Below are 17,207 nucleotides of genomic sequence, written 5' to 3'. Positions count from 1 at the left end.
ATATTTGGTATGAAAATAATTTTCCTCTTCAGATTCACCTCCTCAGTAAGCATATTCAGAGTTAAGGGACTCTTCTTGCTCTGATTAACACAACAAGTGTAGTAACACACAGACGTCAGCCAATCACAACACTTGATACTGTCTGTTTAGTTCTGCGGGTCAGATATGCAGCAAAAATGGTCATGAAAAAACAAATTCAAAAACTGTACAGCATGGACTCATGCACCTTCAAACTGACTGTCTATTTCAGCTGTGCAAGTTTAGTACCTCAGTTTTTCAATGGTGTTCTTCTTATTGCTGAAGAACAGACTGAGCAGAGTTTTTCTCTTAATGCACGCGATTATTCCAACACACAGCAGACACAGAAACGCCACCAGGATGCCCACCATCACACTGCTGCTGTCTGCATGTACAGAAACACACACACACACACACACACAGTGAGTAGATGCTGATGAAGAGCAGTATAATGGTCACGGAGACATGTTTAATACCTGTCTGTCTCATCGGGCCGCTGTCCATACTGCCTCCAAACCCAGCTTTATCACAGAACGGAGGAGCCCAGAGCGACTCACAGTGACAGTTCATATTATTATTACAAACCTGCATGAGACACACACACACAAGAACACAGCAGTGATGTCAGACCCGTCACATGATCACTGCATTCATACTTCATTACGGGAAAAATCTTTTAGAGTTTAAATTAAGTTTTAACAGCGATAAAAGCACATACCAGTGTAAATGAAGGAATAAATGTATCTTTGCCAAAGCCAAAAAAAAAAAAAAAAAAAAAATTATTTTGAATAAATGCAGTTCTTTTGAACCTTTTATTGATCAAATATATTAGACAGCAGAACAGTTTCCAACACTCATAATAAATCAGAATATTAGAATGATTTCTAAATGATCATGTGATCGACTGATGTTACATGTGACACTGAAGGCTGGAGGAATGATGCTGGAAATTCAGCTTTGCATCACAGGAATAAATTATTTTTTTAAAGGATATTTAAATAGAAAACTATTATTTTAAGTTGTAATAATATTTCACAATATTACATTTTTTTTTCTGTATTTTTGATCAAATAAATGCAAGCTTGATGAGCAGAAGAAACTTCTTTCAAAAACATTAAAAATAGTAATGTTTCCAAACTTTTGGTCTGTACTGTATATATATATATATATATATATATATATATATATATATATATATATTTATATTATACATACAGTATATTATATTTATATTATATATTTCTTTTATTTTTTACACATGCATGTATATATAACATTATAATTCTGTATTTTACATGCATTATTATTCTTATTTTTGTTATTATTTTATTGCTATTAATATTGTAAAATATACAAATATTATAGATGTTGTTTTGACCTAGACATGCTATCTTGTGATTCACCTCCTTAGTAAACCCTCAATGTAATTGCTCGATGGAAATACATTCATTTTATAAACATTAACACAACACAGAATATAAGAAGGAAAATACTGAGTATCCAACTTTGCCAGTATCATGTGTTTCTGGTCTGTGTGTGTGTTGAGCAGTCATCATGTCCTGCGTGCTGTAAGTCTGTAAGTGCACCTCCTCATCATCTACCAAAACACTTCCTCTTTCCTCCATTTGGCAGCATTAGTTTCTGGTTCTTCTCTCTCTTGGCGCTGATGAGCCGCAGATGTTGTACTCAGAGGGACATCTTGATCTAATCTGGAGATTCATGAGCTCATTCATGGACTTCCACTATCTGTTTCTCACTATCTGCACAAACCTGTAACCAATCGCACCTGTTTTTCACGAAGACTGCGTTCATCGTGATGTCCGTCATAATGCTGGAGCTAAAACACATTCGCTCTGTCAGGTTTCACCCCTCTGTATTTACACAGACCTCATCTGGACTCATTTTTACTGTAATCTATACACGCTTCGCTTAATTAAATGAAGATTTTAAAAAGCGAGGATTCTTGCAGACAATGTAAACATGTAAAACTATCACCATGTGAAAAAGAAGCTTTCCAACCAGGACCCATCATTAACTTTGACACCTGCCAGCATTAATTAATCAAACTTGTACATCAGATCAGCCTGAATTACATTTGCATTTTTACTTACTTCTATTAAATCTAAGCAAGTCTTAAATGACAGAGAATGACTTTAAATCAAGGTCCTCAGTGGCTTTTAGTTGCATGCAAGTCAAAGTAAAATTGCGATAATTATGTTCATTTGAAATCATAATGTATCCTGCCATTCATTCAAAATGTATAACAACAACAACAACAGCAAAAAGGAATTACTATAATCTTCTAACTTGCGAAAATCATTCACATTATGTTCAGACATGTAATTACGAGCTGGAAGCTCAAATGTTCATTAAAGCTCTGAGTTTGATTCAATGTGAAAACCACCAAAATATCCAAACGTCTAAAAACAAGTCCCGCTTTATGCAGTTTTGCTAAATCAATCTTGTTTTAAAGAGATTTAGATGTGCTGTACAGGAAAACATGACACAACGCTGATTTAAATCATGATTAATTAGTGCTAATGAGAATTGGGGGCCAAAGTGTGCATGCCAAATTATCATAACATTTCCATTTAGCAATTAAATTAAGGGTTTACTAGGTGAATCTCAAAAAACACATACAGATCATCATTCAATCTCAAGAAAAAATTGAAATAATAAAAAATAAGGAGTTATATTAATTTTCTTTTTAGTTTTATTCTTTTATTTTATTTTTTATAATTAAAATAAATTCTTTACATTTTGTGTTTGTTTGTATTAAGTTATGACCTCAATTTAATTGATGAATGGAAATAAAATGCTTTCATTTTACATGAAAAGATGATACAGAAATGTAGGAAGGAAAGTTTTCAGTATCCCACATAATGAAGAAGGAAAAATACATGATTTTCTGTAAAGCTGCTTTAAGACAATGTGCGCTCTACATACGAATTTGACCTGAATTCATCATGTAGTCATGCACTTTGCCATCATAATTAAAAGAAATCACACTAAGCCCAGTTTGGCGTTATGAGTGTGGCCATAGAAATGAATCATTTATGAGACGGAGGACATGAAGACGAGCTGTCATCGTGTAATTATGGTAATCCTGACGTGAGTGTCACATTAGATTCAGATTCCTCGTCTTATCAAGAAGATTTCTAGACTGTATGTAGGTCCATGGAGATGAAACTGTCCCATTATAGGTTCAGATGGATTTCTGGGCTGCTTGAAGCCTGTGTGAAATCCTGTCCACCAACCTTCCTGAAATACTTCTGAGTTAAAGTGTAAAGACAGTCAGATATAAACTCACCCCGTGTCCGCTGCACTTGGCCGAACAGTCGTGAACCCCGAGCACACTGATGTTCTGACACTGTCTGTTTATACACATCTACAGAACACACACACACACACACACACACACACACACACACACACACACACACACACACACACACACACACACACACACACACTTTATTTAGTTCTGTCAGTCAGTGATGATTGACAGCTCAACTCCATCCAAACAGTGCAAAAGTGTCTCATACTGTACATGTGTCACACACATTTACTGCTTCACTTAACCTCATTTTATTAATACTATGATGTCAGGGTTATTTCCAATTATGTCAGGATGTGACAAATGAGGCAATTCTTTCCTTAGTTAACAAGCCTGATTTCATTCACAACTCAATTTTGACCAAACATGCAGATATTGCATTTTACTTTTGCATGACACCAAATTATGAATGAATTGTAATGATGTCATATCAGGGTCAGAAATAAACTATGGATTGAGGTAAAATGCGAACTGTGTATACAACGACATTTGTGATGTTTGACATGTTTCATAATACACTATTCTAGGCATATCAGGATTATTATAATTTTTTTTTTTTTTTTACATATAAATATGTGTTTAGTAAACCTATAATGAGCCTAATGTAGATATAAATATGATGTCTGGCCCAATTTCAGCACATTTAACTAGAACACATGTAGTTAGTAAATAATATGATAAAAAATATTTGAGCTAAAAAAAAAAGCTATTTTTTTTTTATTTATGAAACAAAATCCACAAGTAAAATGCTATTGGAATTCAATTCTAGCGAGCAAATAAATAATATTCAAATAAATACTTATAATAATTATTAGAAAAGACTAGCTATCCATTAAAACAACAATGAATCATGATTTATTATCATTTTTAGCTTTGAGAACATCCCAAAGTAAGACTAAAGTGACTATAAAGTTAACACAAAGCATCAGTTAAATGTAATCCACACATAAGCTCCAGCTTCATTCAGATTACTCTAGAAACCACGTAGCAACACAATTTAATTTAAATGTAACCCATTCTGCAGCCCTGATGTTGTGGATCTACATGAGTTACATTTAATAAGCTTGTTTAATTACTCTCTTTACCATGTTTTCTCCACACTTGGTGCCAGTAAGCACGAGGCCCGGATCCGGCATGTCGTCTCCCAGGTACACATGAGTCCCTCGGCAGAGGATTCGTCCTCCTTCCTGGAGCGGGATATTGGTCTCTATTGAGACGGCATTGGTGCCAATCACCGGCCGATTGGCTCCACCCTGACACTGGATCTTCCCACATTTAGCATCTCTGGAAAACAACAGGAGCAAACGCTTTAAAAGGCATTGTTTCATTTTAATTAATAAAAAAAAAATGGCATTTTACACTTAACCTTGTTTTTTCCCTGCTGTCCAAACAGACCTGTAACCCAATTTGGGATTGTGAACTTATAAAAAATTCAGATCAAAGTTTCCAGCCGCTAACAGTTCCCATGTTATGAATCCGAGTGTTTCCCAGACTGACACATCTGCAGTGTTTTCACAGCGCTGAAGTGTGGATCGTGGTAATGGGAAATACATCTTTGATTCCAATGCGGCCAAAACACAGAGAAATAATGAGGCATCTTCTCCAACAAAGACCAATTACTGCATTCACAGGGCAGTTTCTCACGCAGTCGCGTCCAAAAAAAGAAAGAAAGTGACAGACAGAACGTGGCAAGAGTCCCTTTGGCCAAAATAAAGAGTCATTAGCGGCCGAAACCCTTTCTCTCTCCGTCTGTCCACTGTCATTAAAGTAATTACTACATTGAGGATATGATCCGTGAAGCACTAAATAAAACAGCCAATCTGAGCTCAATTAAAACTAAATATATGACAGGTGTTACCTGCATATGCAAATTACTCTGACATTTTCAATAAGCTTGCGTTCTCTTTCTTTGAAAGACCTGTGTTGTTAATTGTCTGGCTGTTTGATTTCTCAGCACATTCATCCCTGTGTGTGTGTGTGTGTGTGTGTGTGAGAGAGAGAGAGAGACAGTCAGTCAATAAAGAACAGGATGGGAAGAAACTGATGAGAGAAATTCATTTAAAATGTAATTTAAATCTAAAATTTTTGAAGAAAAACACTCAAAGACCTGAATAAACACACCTCAGAAGTCAATTTAGATTTTCTAAATGCACTGACTAAAAGCTATTTTTATTTTTATTTTTAAATCTGTAATAAACAATCATTTATTTTGCAGCAAATTCAATAGTCATCTGCTGGAATATAAAACATGCACCTGATGATGCCAGCTCCACACCCCACTGTGTGAGAGACCGGGGCTAGTTGTCACACTCTTCACACCAGTGAATGTTTCTTTATTTAGTTTTTAATTTATTTTACACGCACCTTAAAGACCCAAAGCTATAGAACATTTCATTATCGCATCATTTGTTTGTGTGGGGCAAGTTGTCACAATGGAACCTACCTATTTAGTAAAATTAACCATTGCTTTGCCAATATATTATGCTACATAATTGTGAATACATTGTTTGAATTTATAATAGCCCAATACAAATTTTAAAAGTCGCCTTATAAAACGACAACAAAACCATTTTATTTATTTATTTTTCTATATAAATGTGTTTGCCATCGATGCAATGCTGCATAAAAAAATTGTATTACGAATTTTCTCTTACCGCGCTTCACATTTGGCAAACGATCCCTTTGCATCTTTTCCACAGTTTCCATATGGATCTCCCGCCGAGTTGACTCTTTCGAAACAGATTCCTGGAGCTGGTTTTGCACCTGTTAAACACACACAATGTTTTTCACATATACTGATGAAGTATTGAGGTTCCTCCAGGCCTGCGGGTGGCGCTGTCCTCACCCTGTCCCCACAGTGTGATGCACTGCTGCTCGTGTGTCTGGCAGATGCCGTTGTAACAGTGTCCATCCACACCCTGACAGGTGTGTCCGTCGTGCAGGTAGACATTAGCGGGACAGTGAGGATCGGCACCTGTGCAAAACTCCGGCAGATCACAGGAGTTACTGGACTCACGGCACGGAGTCCCTGCAGGCTTCAGCTACACAACAAACACATGAAGACTACTTAAGTCCTTTCATCCAAAACAAAATAACAGTTTACGTTTCTCTTAATGTTCCTGGTTTTATTGTAATTGATTTATCAGTGCATTTTATTCTAAAAAATAAATACATTTGATTGTTTTAGAGAAATATGCACTACAAATATATATACATTTGGTATTTAAGGTGGTTTAATAGCCTACGTACTTTTGTTGACATTACTATTTTTAAAAACAAAAACATAGAAATGTGAAAAAGATGCATTGACATATAAAACACATATTGAACAGTGATTTAATTTAAGTAAATATTCATATGAATATAATATGGTAATATTTAATATATTATAAATATTATATTAAGTAACATTAAAATAACGCAACATTTATTACATTTTCTAAATAAATGTTAAATGTATAAAGTGCATAATTAAATGCATAAAATAAATGTAATTTGCCGCACAATTTTAAGTACATGAAATTAACAAGATATTAAAGACAGCGAAAAATTAAAGATGAACAATTATGATGAACGTCAAACGTTACCTGACAGTTTTCACAGCACTGTCCATGTGCACATACAGCTTCCTCCTTCAGTGTGCATGTACTGGCATTACAGCAGGGATTCAGACACTCCTACAGAGGCACACATTCATACAACTGTACAACATTGATAATAGCAGAAATGTTTTTTGGAGCCGCAAATCAGCATATTAGAATGATTTCTGAAGATCATGTGACACTGAAGACTGGAGGAATGATGCTGAATATACAGCTTTGATCACAGGAGTAAATTCAAATTAAATTCTAAAAGCAATTGCAATTTTAAATTGCAATAATTTCACATTTTTACTGTATTTTTGATCAAATAAATGCAGCCTTGGTGAGCAGAAGAGACTTCCTAAATAAGTATTTTTTTTTTCTAATCGAGATGTGACTCAAGCACATTTGCATATGTGTAAGAATCGTGTCTTAATAATTTCCCAGATGTTTTTCTCTGACTGCTGGCTCTGTGGAAATTCATAAATTGAACATGAGCATTGTTGACGAATGCACAGACACAAACATTGTATCTTTTTGCTATGCATTCTGCACCGCCAGCAACATTTCAACAAAGACATCAATGAACAGATTTAAACCCTCAGGAAACACCTGAAGTTCTCAGACACATACAAAAGCTTTTCCTCTGCGGCCCTCGCAAAATCTCCTGGTCCAGCGTGACACATGCATCTCATTCTCGTGCTTCTTCTCACAGCGTGGTCACAGAAAACACTGTTTATTTCAGATTTGGAGGAGCGACTGCTAATAATGCATGACTCACTGGAGAGTGTGAAAAGTGTGGCACATATGCATGCAACATGTCTGGATGTCTGGATGAAATATGTTTTTGAAGACAAAACATACACACATGAGCTCTGATGTACCTCCAGATCTCCGCAATCGCACTGCTCTCCCTCCTCGACATATCCGTTTCCACATTTCTGGCCTCCGTAGAGCACCTTCACCTCCGGCATGTTGAACAAACACATGCCCACACCTTTCTCCAAACTCGCCGCGAGATCCTTCTTACTGCACGTACTGAAGACCGTAGGGAAAGGATACCTGAAAGAAAGCAGAAATATTTCCTCAGGGATGCTTTTCAAGAAAACATTCAACATATGCACTAATAAACGGACCAATCAGGCAGCGGAACTCTTGCCAAGAAAATGACATCATCCTGTAAGTGAGGACCAATGAAACAAGGCCCAGAGGAGAGAACAGCGACAGATAAGAGATATTTATGAATCCTGCGTCTGTAAGAAATCACACTGATTCACTAGATTGTGTGTGTATGTGTGTGTGCGCTCTTGTTTTTGTGACATATCAGAACACAACTCTGTATAATGACATGGGTATGACACAGGTATTACAAGGAGAGGGTGACTTATGAGGAAATAACCCATGTCCCCATTTTTCAAAACTCTTATAAATCATACAGAATGAGTTTTTTTTGAGAAAATAAAAATGCACAAAGTTTCCTGTGAGGGTTAGGGTTAGGTGTAGGGTTGGTGAATGGCGATAGAATATACAGTTTCTACAGTATAAAAACCATTACACCTATGGGATGTCCCCACTTTTCACAAAAACAAACGTGTGTGTGTGTGTGTCTGTGCGTTTAATTTGGACTGAATTATCCAACAAACCAAGATTCTAATGTAGTGTTTGATTGCACAAATATCACTATTGCAACCTAGAAATTGCATCGCAATGCACACCAAAAAAGTAAGAAAAAAAGCAAGGTGAGTTTTGAATGCACAGACATCGTATTTTCTTCAGAAATTGTAAAACTAGTTCTTAAGTACTTCAGTTTTCTGTTTCCCACACTTCCGCACATGGTGGAGATGATTTCACTGCAATTACACACACACAATAACACAGTAAAAGTGGCCCACAAATCCACTCTGAATATCACTGCTACCCTGTGGAGCGTAACAAAATGTTTCGCTCCAGCGTCTACGTGACGAAATCCCAAGTTTACAAACAACCCAACAGCCAGAGAAATTACAGCCCTCGTTTGTGACTGACAGCGATGCGATCGAGCTCCCAGAGAGAAGCATATGGTGCATATTACGAGACTGGCTGATGATGGTGAAGACCATCTGTGATCAGGGAGGGATTTTAGGAGGATTTAGGTATGGTGATTGCAGACCTCAATGCACGTGTGAATCATTGCAGTCGGCCGGTTTCATTAACACACTGAATGCTACAGCACTAAACATCCTGATGAATTAAATCAGTATGATTAGTTGAGTTACAACACATGCTGTAGATCTGGAGGTTCAGTGCTAAATGCAAAGAGATGTTCAGAGACACTTTGTTATCCAAAATTACTTAATCTAAGAATATTAAACTATTTGTGCTGCATGCTATGCCAAATATCATTATGGAGACTAATTTATTTTAAATTTGAATAAAGTTCAAACCCATGAAAAATAGAAATGAATTACTATGATGCACCGCGAGCGATGCAAATTAATATTAATAATACTGTATTTATACAAGATATTTACACAGACTATGGGCATTAAAGCAAAATATTCATACACTAAATATGTACAGTATATTCACAAATACTGTTTTCAATACAATCAATAATAAATGCCATTCATTTATTGCCAAGTTTGGGGCCAATAAGAAATTTTTTGTATTCAGCATGGGTGCATTACATTTATCAAAAGACACAGAAATGTTTTTTAATCATCATCATCATCAAAAAAAAAAAAAAAAAAAAAAAAAAAAAAAAATATATATATATATATATATATATATATATATATATATATATATATATATATATATATATATATATATATATATATATATATATATATATATATATATATAGTAGAAATGTGTCACATTTTCCACAAAAAATATTAAGCAGCACAACTTTGATGACAATAAATATTTGATAAGCAGCAAATCATCATATGAGAATGATTTCTGAAGGATCGTGTAACACTGAAGACTGAAGTAAAGATGCTGAAAAAACAGCTGCGCTTCACAGAAATAAATAGTTTTTTTTTAAAATATATTACACTATAAGACATATTATGAATCATAATAATATTTTGCAACATTACATTTTTTTTTTCTAACAAATGCATCCTTTGGAGCATAAGACTGACTGCAATCCCAGCATGCCTCAGTGCTTCTGCATGAACAGGAAAAGCATCAGAGTTCATCTTCAGACTGCACCGCTGTTGAATATTACTTCTTTAAATACATAAAACATGCATAACTGGCTAAAGATGAAGAACAGACTGGAAACTTTAATGCGTGTTCTTCAGACGGAAACTCATAACACGTCTGTTGTAACTTGATTTTCTTCTCGAGGTAGAAGATTACTCGAGTCCTGTGTGATTGTGATGAGTTTGTATTCTGTAATAGCTCTTGAATTATTGAGATTGTTTGGCACAGACGGCTTTGATTGGCTCTGATGTGATTGTGATGTGTGTGGTGCGTCTTAGAAATATCTGTCAGTGCTGTCAAACACACTGCATGGGGACAGGAACCGCAGAAATACGTCCAGGTTGACTGGTTCTGGTCTGGATTTCCAACATCAGCCATGACTATATGAAATTTTCTTGTACAAATTAACATCACATAGATACCATCTATGTAAATTGTCCAAAATATTTAGCATTTTGATCATTTTCTTCTCAATACTGCTTTATTTGATTTACTGTATAACCGTAACAGATACTGTAATCCATTCTGGTCTACATTTACTAGCTAAATATTAGAAGTGATGATACTTTTGTCCTCTTTCTTTTTGATCCAATACTAATTAATATGAAGGCTAACATTGCTGATACACAAATAATGCTATGAAATACAGCATTTGATATATTAAATACTGGAAAAAATGTATGTGTGTGTGTGTGTGTGTGTGTGTGTGTTTGTGTGCGTGTGTGTGAACTTCATGCAATTCTATGGCAATTAATAAAATAATAAAAGATAAAAACAAATAAAATAAAATAGAAAAAAAAATACATATGTTTTTTCTTTACATAGTTTTAAAGTGCAATAACTTTCTGGAGAGAAAAGCATGTAAAACTCACTGACACAATAATGTTTCTTTCCATCAATGTAACCTGTATGACATTCGTAAAGGTTTGCAATGGCAAAACATCTCTTTAAACTGAACGTGTAACAAGTGTTCAATAAATTCAGCTAGGCAGCGTTTTCCTCCTACATCCTCACATCTACAGCTTCTCTTTTCAGCACGGACCAGCGTTTGCTTCAGAATCCAGTTGGCTTTGCTGTGGCCATTAGTATGCGTCAGAGTCAGCGAATACTGGGATGTTCGCTTTGTTCCTGGCAGGCGCACTGAGTCCACGGGGCAAACTCGAGCACTGAAATCTGGCTTGCATCGGCCCTCATGCTCGCTGGATCAACTGTAGGGCGGCATGAGCCTTCAGGAGGGTGAGAGATAAGCAGATGCTTCCTCCTGCCTCCTGATGCCAACCCAGAGATAAGCCACAGTGACTCGAGTGTGTCTAAGCTCTCAAACACCTCCTCTGGACCGTGCTCAACAGGAGGCCCGCATAATGGAGATTTCACTAATGTGAGTGCGGTTTGTTCTCTACGAGGGAAGGAGGAGCTTCCAAACGCTCAACAGAAACACAGGAACAAATATAGCAGCGTTAGGAGCCACAGCGGCTGTGGGCTCAAAGGAGAGAGTCGCCTATAAAGTAACACTACATCAGTGTTTATGTAATATTTAAACAGAGAGTTCAGTTAAAAATAATGAGTTCTGTTCATTTACTCTTCCTCGTGATGTTCTGAACATGCATGGACATTAAAGACCATATTTTTAAGAACAGTGGGGTCCAGACAACATTTGACCCCATTGACTTTCATTGTATTTTGTTAGTTTTGATTATGTCTCATATTGAGTTTAGTCCCTTCCGATTTCAAATTGTTTTTGTTTCCAAACACAAACTGAAATGCACTTTTTTTTTAATGAGTGTACTGAAACGAGATTAGAAATAAGTTCTAAAATGCTAAATGAATTTGAATTGGGGTAGCAAACAGAAAGCAGAATTGAGTGAAAGTAGATAATTATGTCATAATAATTTATTTATATATGTGTATCATGTATTAATCAGAAAAAAAGAAACAAATTCAACACAGTTAATGTATTGTGGGAAATGTTGTTTTCCAGTCTGAAACACAGAAGTTTGTTTTATAAAATAATGATTTATATTTATTAAAATACTTAAAAAAAAACATCTGTACTTTCCTAAACTTGTATTTTAAGAACTTTACATGTACAACTAAATATATTTAAAAATTAAGCTCTGATGAGTATTTTTCCCCCTTAAATATGATCCTGGGAATACTCATTTTTCTTATGCATTTACTGTATGACCAATATGATCTACTAGTTATTTGTGAACCAGAGCGATGGACACTGCATCTCCCTGTGTACATTACCTAAAATGTCTTTAAATTACAATTCAGGAGATTTCTGTTCATGTCATTACAATTCAACTTGGCCTTTTCGATTCACACTCATAAATTTAAAGGAGTCAATTCAGATCTGCACATTGAAAACTTCATACTGGTGGCTTGAGCTGTCAATCAAACAGTCTCTTCCTGTCTGAGTGGGCGGTGCTTGTTCAGAATAAGTGCTGATAAAGTCCAGCTACTTGGGATCAGATTCCTTCAGAAGATCAGAAGGCGCTGCTTCAAAGCTCAGAGGGATATTCACCACTCACGTCTTAATTAATGCAATTACATAGATGTGAAGCTCGTAAACGAGCACCTGCTGTGAAGTTAAATTCATTGATGCTTTGATCTATGAAAGCTCTGTTAGAGGAGATGCAGACTAATGCTCTGTAATAGAAGAAATATCCGTCTTAATTGTCTGATTCCAGATTCTCATTTGTACAAATACACTGAAAATATGTTTCTTATTTTCTGGATCAGATCTGTTTTTCTCGTTCTGTACTTCGTGACACCTTCTTATTAGGAGAGTCGCGTTTTGGGTTTTTCATGGGTGCATCCAGCTAAAACACTGGTGAGGATGAACTGATACACACTAGAGGATGCTGAGTTGAGTTGGCCGGTGCACAACCATCTGCCTCATGAGAATATCTTACATGGCTTTGCAAATGTATGTTTTACTTGCCTGGAAGCACACAAGACAATGACTATCACAGACTCAAAACTGCAGCAAACCATTTCTTGGGAATGCCACGCTTTAATGTCTCTATACCTGAAGCAGTACGGAATAACATTTGTTTCAATAATAATGAATGAAACTTTATAAAACTGAACGTGACTTTTTCAGAAACTATCAAAAATATGCCATTACAAAAGAAGAAAAACACAATGAAAATGAAAAAAAAAAAAATGAACTCATTCTTTGTTAATGTTTTTCAAAGATTCGTTTTCGCTAATCGTGGATTCTGAATTCATTGCCACAGATTTGGCTTACGTTTCCCAGTTTTTCGTTTGGTGTTTTGACACAAACCTCTCGTAGGGGCGGGCTTAACAGTGATCTACTCTTATTGGATAGTGAGCTTTTGATGGACAGGTGCCCTCTGACCGGGAAGTCCAGACGCCACCCAGTGGCGTGCATTAAACGGCGCATATGGCCACCCTACTTCTGTACAATAAAAAGCCAACAATAAAGTTGAAAATCTATACGTTTTTGTTGGTTTCACATGTTCTTCTTGATTTTGACTTTATTCAGACAACAATGACAATCGGCATTAGAAAATGTCTTTTAACTGATGATAATTGTATATATTGTATATATAATTGTATATATATATTATCCTCGATCCATAAAACAATAACATTCCCAGAAATACACAATCACTTTCTGACGAGTAGATATGTGCTACTAAAAAAGTGAGTTTATTCCTAAAAAGAGGTTAATCAAATCCTTATTGTTTAACGAATTTATTCAGCATGTGCTAAAATTGACTCCATGTTTACGAATGTGTTTAATTCATGTGTTTAGAGTTGTTTCTTCATCACAGCTCGCAGAACATCTGACCGTAAACCTGTCGTCCCGTCTAACAGATGACAGAATAAATAAGCAACGAGGCGCACGAGCTCAGATGTGTTTATGAAACGACTCTCAGCTGGTTTGTGTGATGCAGACGTCATGAACCAGCGGGTCAACAGGAAGCATGCTAATGAGCGCGTGGCTAAAGGCTAAAGGCTAATGCTGTCCCGCTGTGGTGTTAAAGTCTGCTGTTGTGCAGATGACCAAATGGAGCTCATTACGGAGTAACAAGGCAGAAAAAGACAGAGCCATCATGTGCTGAGCAGGCTGAGCATTCTGGGTAAAATGGAATAAGAAACTGATTCACACTGATAAAGTCAGCTGATGGGTTTGACGTGATTTTACACAGAACTTTTACTGTGGGCTGTTTATTCTTCTGCTGAAAGCAAAAATAGCATCCTAATAACAACAAACTATGTTTCACATAAAAAAAAGTTCAATTACTTAAAAGAAAATATTGTGGGAAAAAAATTATGTTTTTATTAAAGTTTTGCTGAGGATAAACAGTCATACAGATTTGGTACAAAACTAGGGTGAGAAAATTACAGAATGTAATCTTTTATGTAAAACATTCCTTTAAATTATTTTTTTAATATAAATATTGTATTATATATTAATAATATATTTAATAATTTGCTTCTGAAACCTCACATCTCGTTTAGATTAGTTTAAAAAAAGAAAAACATATATTAATATTTAAATATATAAATAATTTGTAAAATATATAAATATAAAAATATTGATATTTAATAATATTAATATATACTATATATATATATATATATATATATATATATATATATGGCATGGTTATATGGAATATTCATACTTTATTTTAAAAATATCTAAAACAATTGTCAACTTATGACATCAAAATGTATAATTAAAATACATATATATATATATATATATATATATATATATATATATATTTTTTTTTTTTTTTTTAATATTTGTTATGTGTAGAAAATATAAATATAATAAATATTAATAAAAAATATATTTTTGCATCACAGAGCCTCGGTGTGAAATTGTGAATGTCCTTATTATAGCACATTAAACCGAGAAAGGAATATTGGACTGAACATAAAAACAATGACACACATCAGCTTTAAGGATCCCATTGCAGAACCAGTGCAGTGTTCTCACCCAGTGGAGGGGGTCATGATGCACCCGCCGCGGTCCACCGTGGCCCTGCAGCCGCAGCCGCGCTCCGGCGTGTCGTGGTTCATGCCGAAATTGTGTCCGAGCTCATGAGCCAAAGTAACCGCGGCACCGAGAGGGTTATCGGAGTGATCCTAGAAGAACAAGAGAGCGAGAAAACCATCAGTCAAACACAATAAAAATAAATGCTCGGTGAATTCAAACAAGCAATCAATTTCAATTTAAAACAAACAAGAGCAATTTCTTCCTCCGCGACCCCAGAGACCCGCGAGGCGTTATCCGTCCTGTTCCAGATTACAGTTAACCCCCACATCTCTCCTCCATCGCGTTTGTTTTTCTCTCAGAAAACACTTTAACATGAGATCCGTAATGAGCAGACGCTAACGGCCTTTATAATTACTTCAGCACAAATCTGTCAGAGCAGCATAACTGGAGATCCGCTGCTGTAATTGCAGACCGTTCTGCAGGCTTTGTTTGAGGAAGGGTGTGTGCTGAAGAGGCAGGACAGACACAATTACTGTCGCTTTGGTGAGGACGTGTCTGCCAAACACGTGAAAACCACGAGATCCAGTTCAGTTCTGAGGGATTATGAGCATGAATGTGCAGAGGAACGTTTTATTAAAGAGAGAAAGTAGAACTAAAGAGTCTCTGGAACAAAATGATTTAAAAAGTTTAGGGTTGGTTAGAAATTAATGATTTTACTCATCAAGGGTGCATTTATCAAAAGTGACAGTAAAGAATTTTTTTATGTTTCAAATAAATGCTACTCTTTTGAACTTTCAAAAAACCTGAATAAAATCAAAATTCTAAATTCAGAATTCTATTCTATGTGTTACTTTCAAATTCTTTAAAATTTTCCCTGGGAAGTTTACTACACAAAAACTGTTTTTCAGTGTATGAAGCAGCACAACTGTTTTCAACATTGATCATAACCAGAAATGCTTCTCGAGCAGCATATCAGAATGATTTCTGAAGGATCATGTGACACTGAAGACTGGAGTAATGGTGCTGAAAATTCAGCTTTTATCACAGGAATAAATTACATATTTTAATATATAAAAATGTGTTTTACTGTGGTTTTTTTTATCAAATTAATGTAGCATCAGTGAGCAAAAGAGTCAAAATTTTACCGACCTCAAACTTTTGAACCATAGATTATATTGCCTATAAGGCACAATCTCTTGCCAGCTTTGTGCATTTATAACTGTGTCAGACAAAAATGCTGATGCTTATGAATCCAGCACATTCTATAACAAGCCTCATTTGCATAGAAAGGATGCACGTTTGTTAAGAAAGGAACGACTTGATTTAAATATGCATGATGCAATTTGCTTTCACAGTAGATGAGCGTTTGACGGACAGGAGCGTGTAAAGTCCATTTAGAGGGTGTTAAAAGAACCAGATCACTTTGAAATCGAGCAGGAAAACAGCAAATTGCATTTCCGAAAGCCTCGTTAGTTAAAATATGCTTATGTCTGAACGCAGATTGCTGGAGTTTTTTTTTTTTGGAGCATAAAAATCAGAGAAGCAGGAGACTCGGGCAGAAGTCTCCGTTGAATCTCTTTTGATGGCCTTTTGTGAGTTTTATTTCCACTGGATGTGAGATTTTCCGGGAAGCTGAACACTATCGTATAATCTGCTGATGTCTGTGTATCTCACTGCATTTTCAGGAAGCTTTAGTTCAGTTTAGTGGGAACTGGTCAAATGAGGACATAACCTCTTCCGAACAGGAGATGTCATGAGATCGTGCCATGTTTTGGTGAAATACTGTGGCTTTTGTGGTGGCAACTCCACTCAATCACACAGCAAAAACAAAAGTCTGACATTCAAGAGGCGGCCAAAGGAAATAAAACACATCCGATGAACGAGTCAATGAAGAAAACATGCATGTCTGCTCTTTTGACTGACAAAGACTAAATATTTTGGGAGAAACCACATTTGACCATAATGATCTATAATGGAGAGGCTTCATATAATGGGACGCTCAATCAAAACACAAAAATTGAGATGGTCAATTTTACACATGAAACACACGCAAGCAGGATGAACGCAATAGTTTGTGCTATTAAACCAGAGGTGT

The 17,207-nt window shown here is 35.8% G+C and overlaps 1 protein-coding gene across 1 annotated transcript in view; it reads right to left on the bottom strand.

Moving 5' to 3' along the window:
• LOC113112136 (disintegrin and metalloproteinase domain-containing protein 12-like) overlaps positions 1-17,207 on the bottom strand; it is a 63,633-nt gene that overhangs the window by 10,518 nt on the left and 35,908 nt on the right. Inside the window, exons 13-21 of the mRNA XM_026277593.1 lie at positions 15,113-15,261; positions 7,821-7,998; positions 6,943-7,032; positions 6,201-6,396; positions 6,010-6,118; positions 4,441-4,639; positions 3,329-3,406; positions 495-603; positions 268-403 (exon numbers count right to left, since the gene is read on the bottom strand). Coding sequence (XP_026133378.1) covers positions 268-403; positions 495-603; positions 3,329-3,406; positions 4,441-4,639; positions 6,010-6,118; positions 6,201-6,396; positions 6,943-7,032; positions 7,821-7,998; positions 15,113-15,261 — 1,244 coding nt within the window. The remainder of the gene's footprint in view (positions 1-267; positions 404-494; positions 604-3,328; positions 3,407-4,440; positions 4,640-6,009; positions 6,119-6,200; positions 6,397-6,942; positions 7,033-7,820; positions 7,999-15,112; positions 15,262-17,207) is intronic.

This window comes from Carassius auratus, chromosome 12 (assembly GCF_003368295.1).
Source record: "Carassius auratus strain Wakin chromosome 12, ASM336829v1, whole genome shotgun sequence".
Taxonomy (NCBI): Eukaryota; Metazoa; Chordata; class Actinopteri; order Cypriniformes; family Cyprinidae; genus Carassius; species Carassius auratus.
The sequence above is the reverse complement of the archived record's forward strand: the minus strand, read 5'-3'. Positions and strand labels throughout refer to the sequence as shown.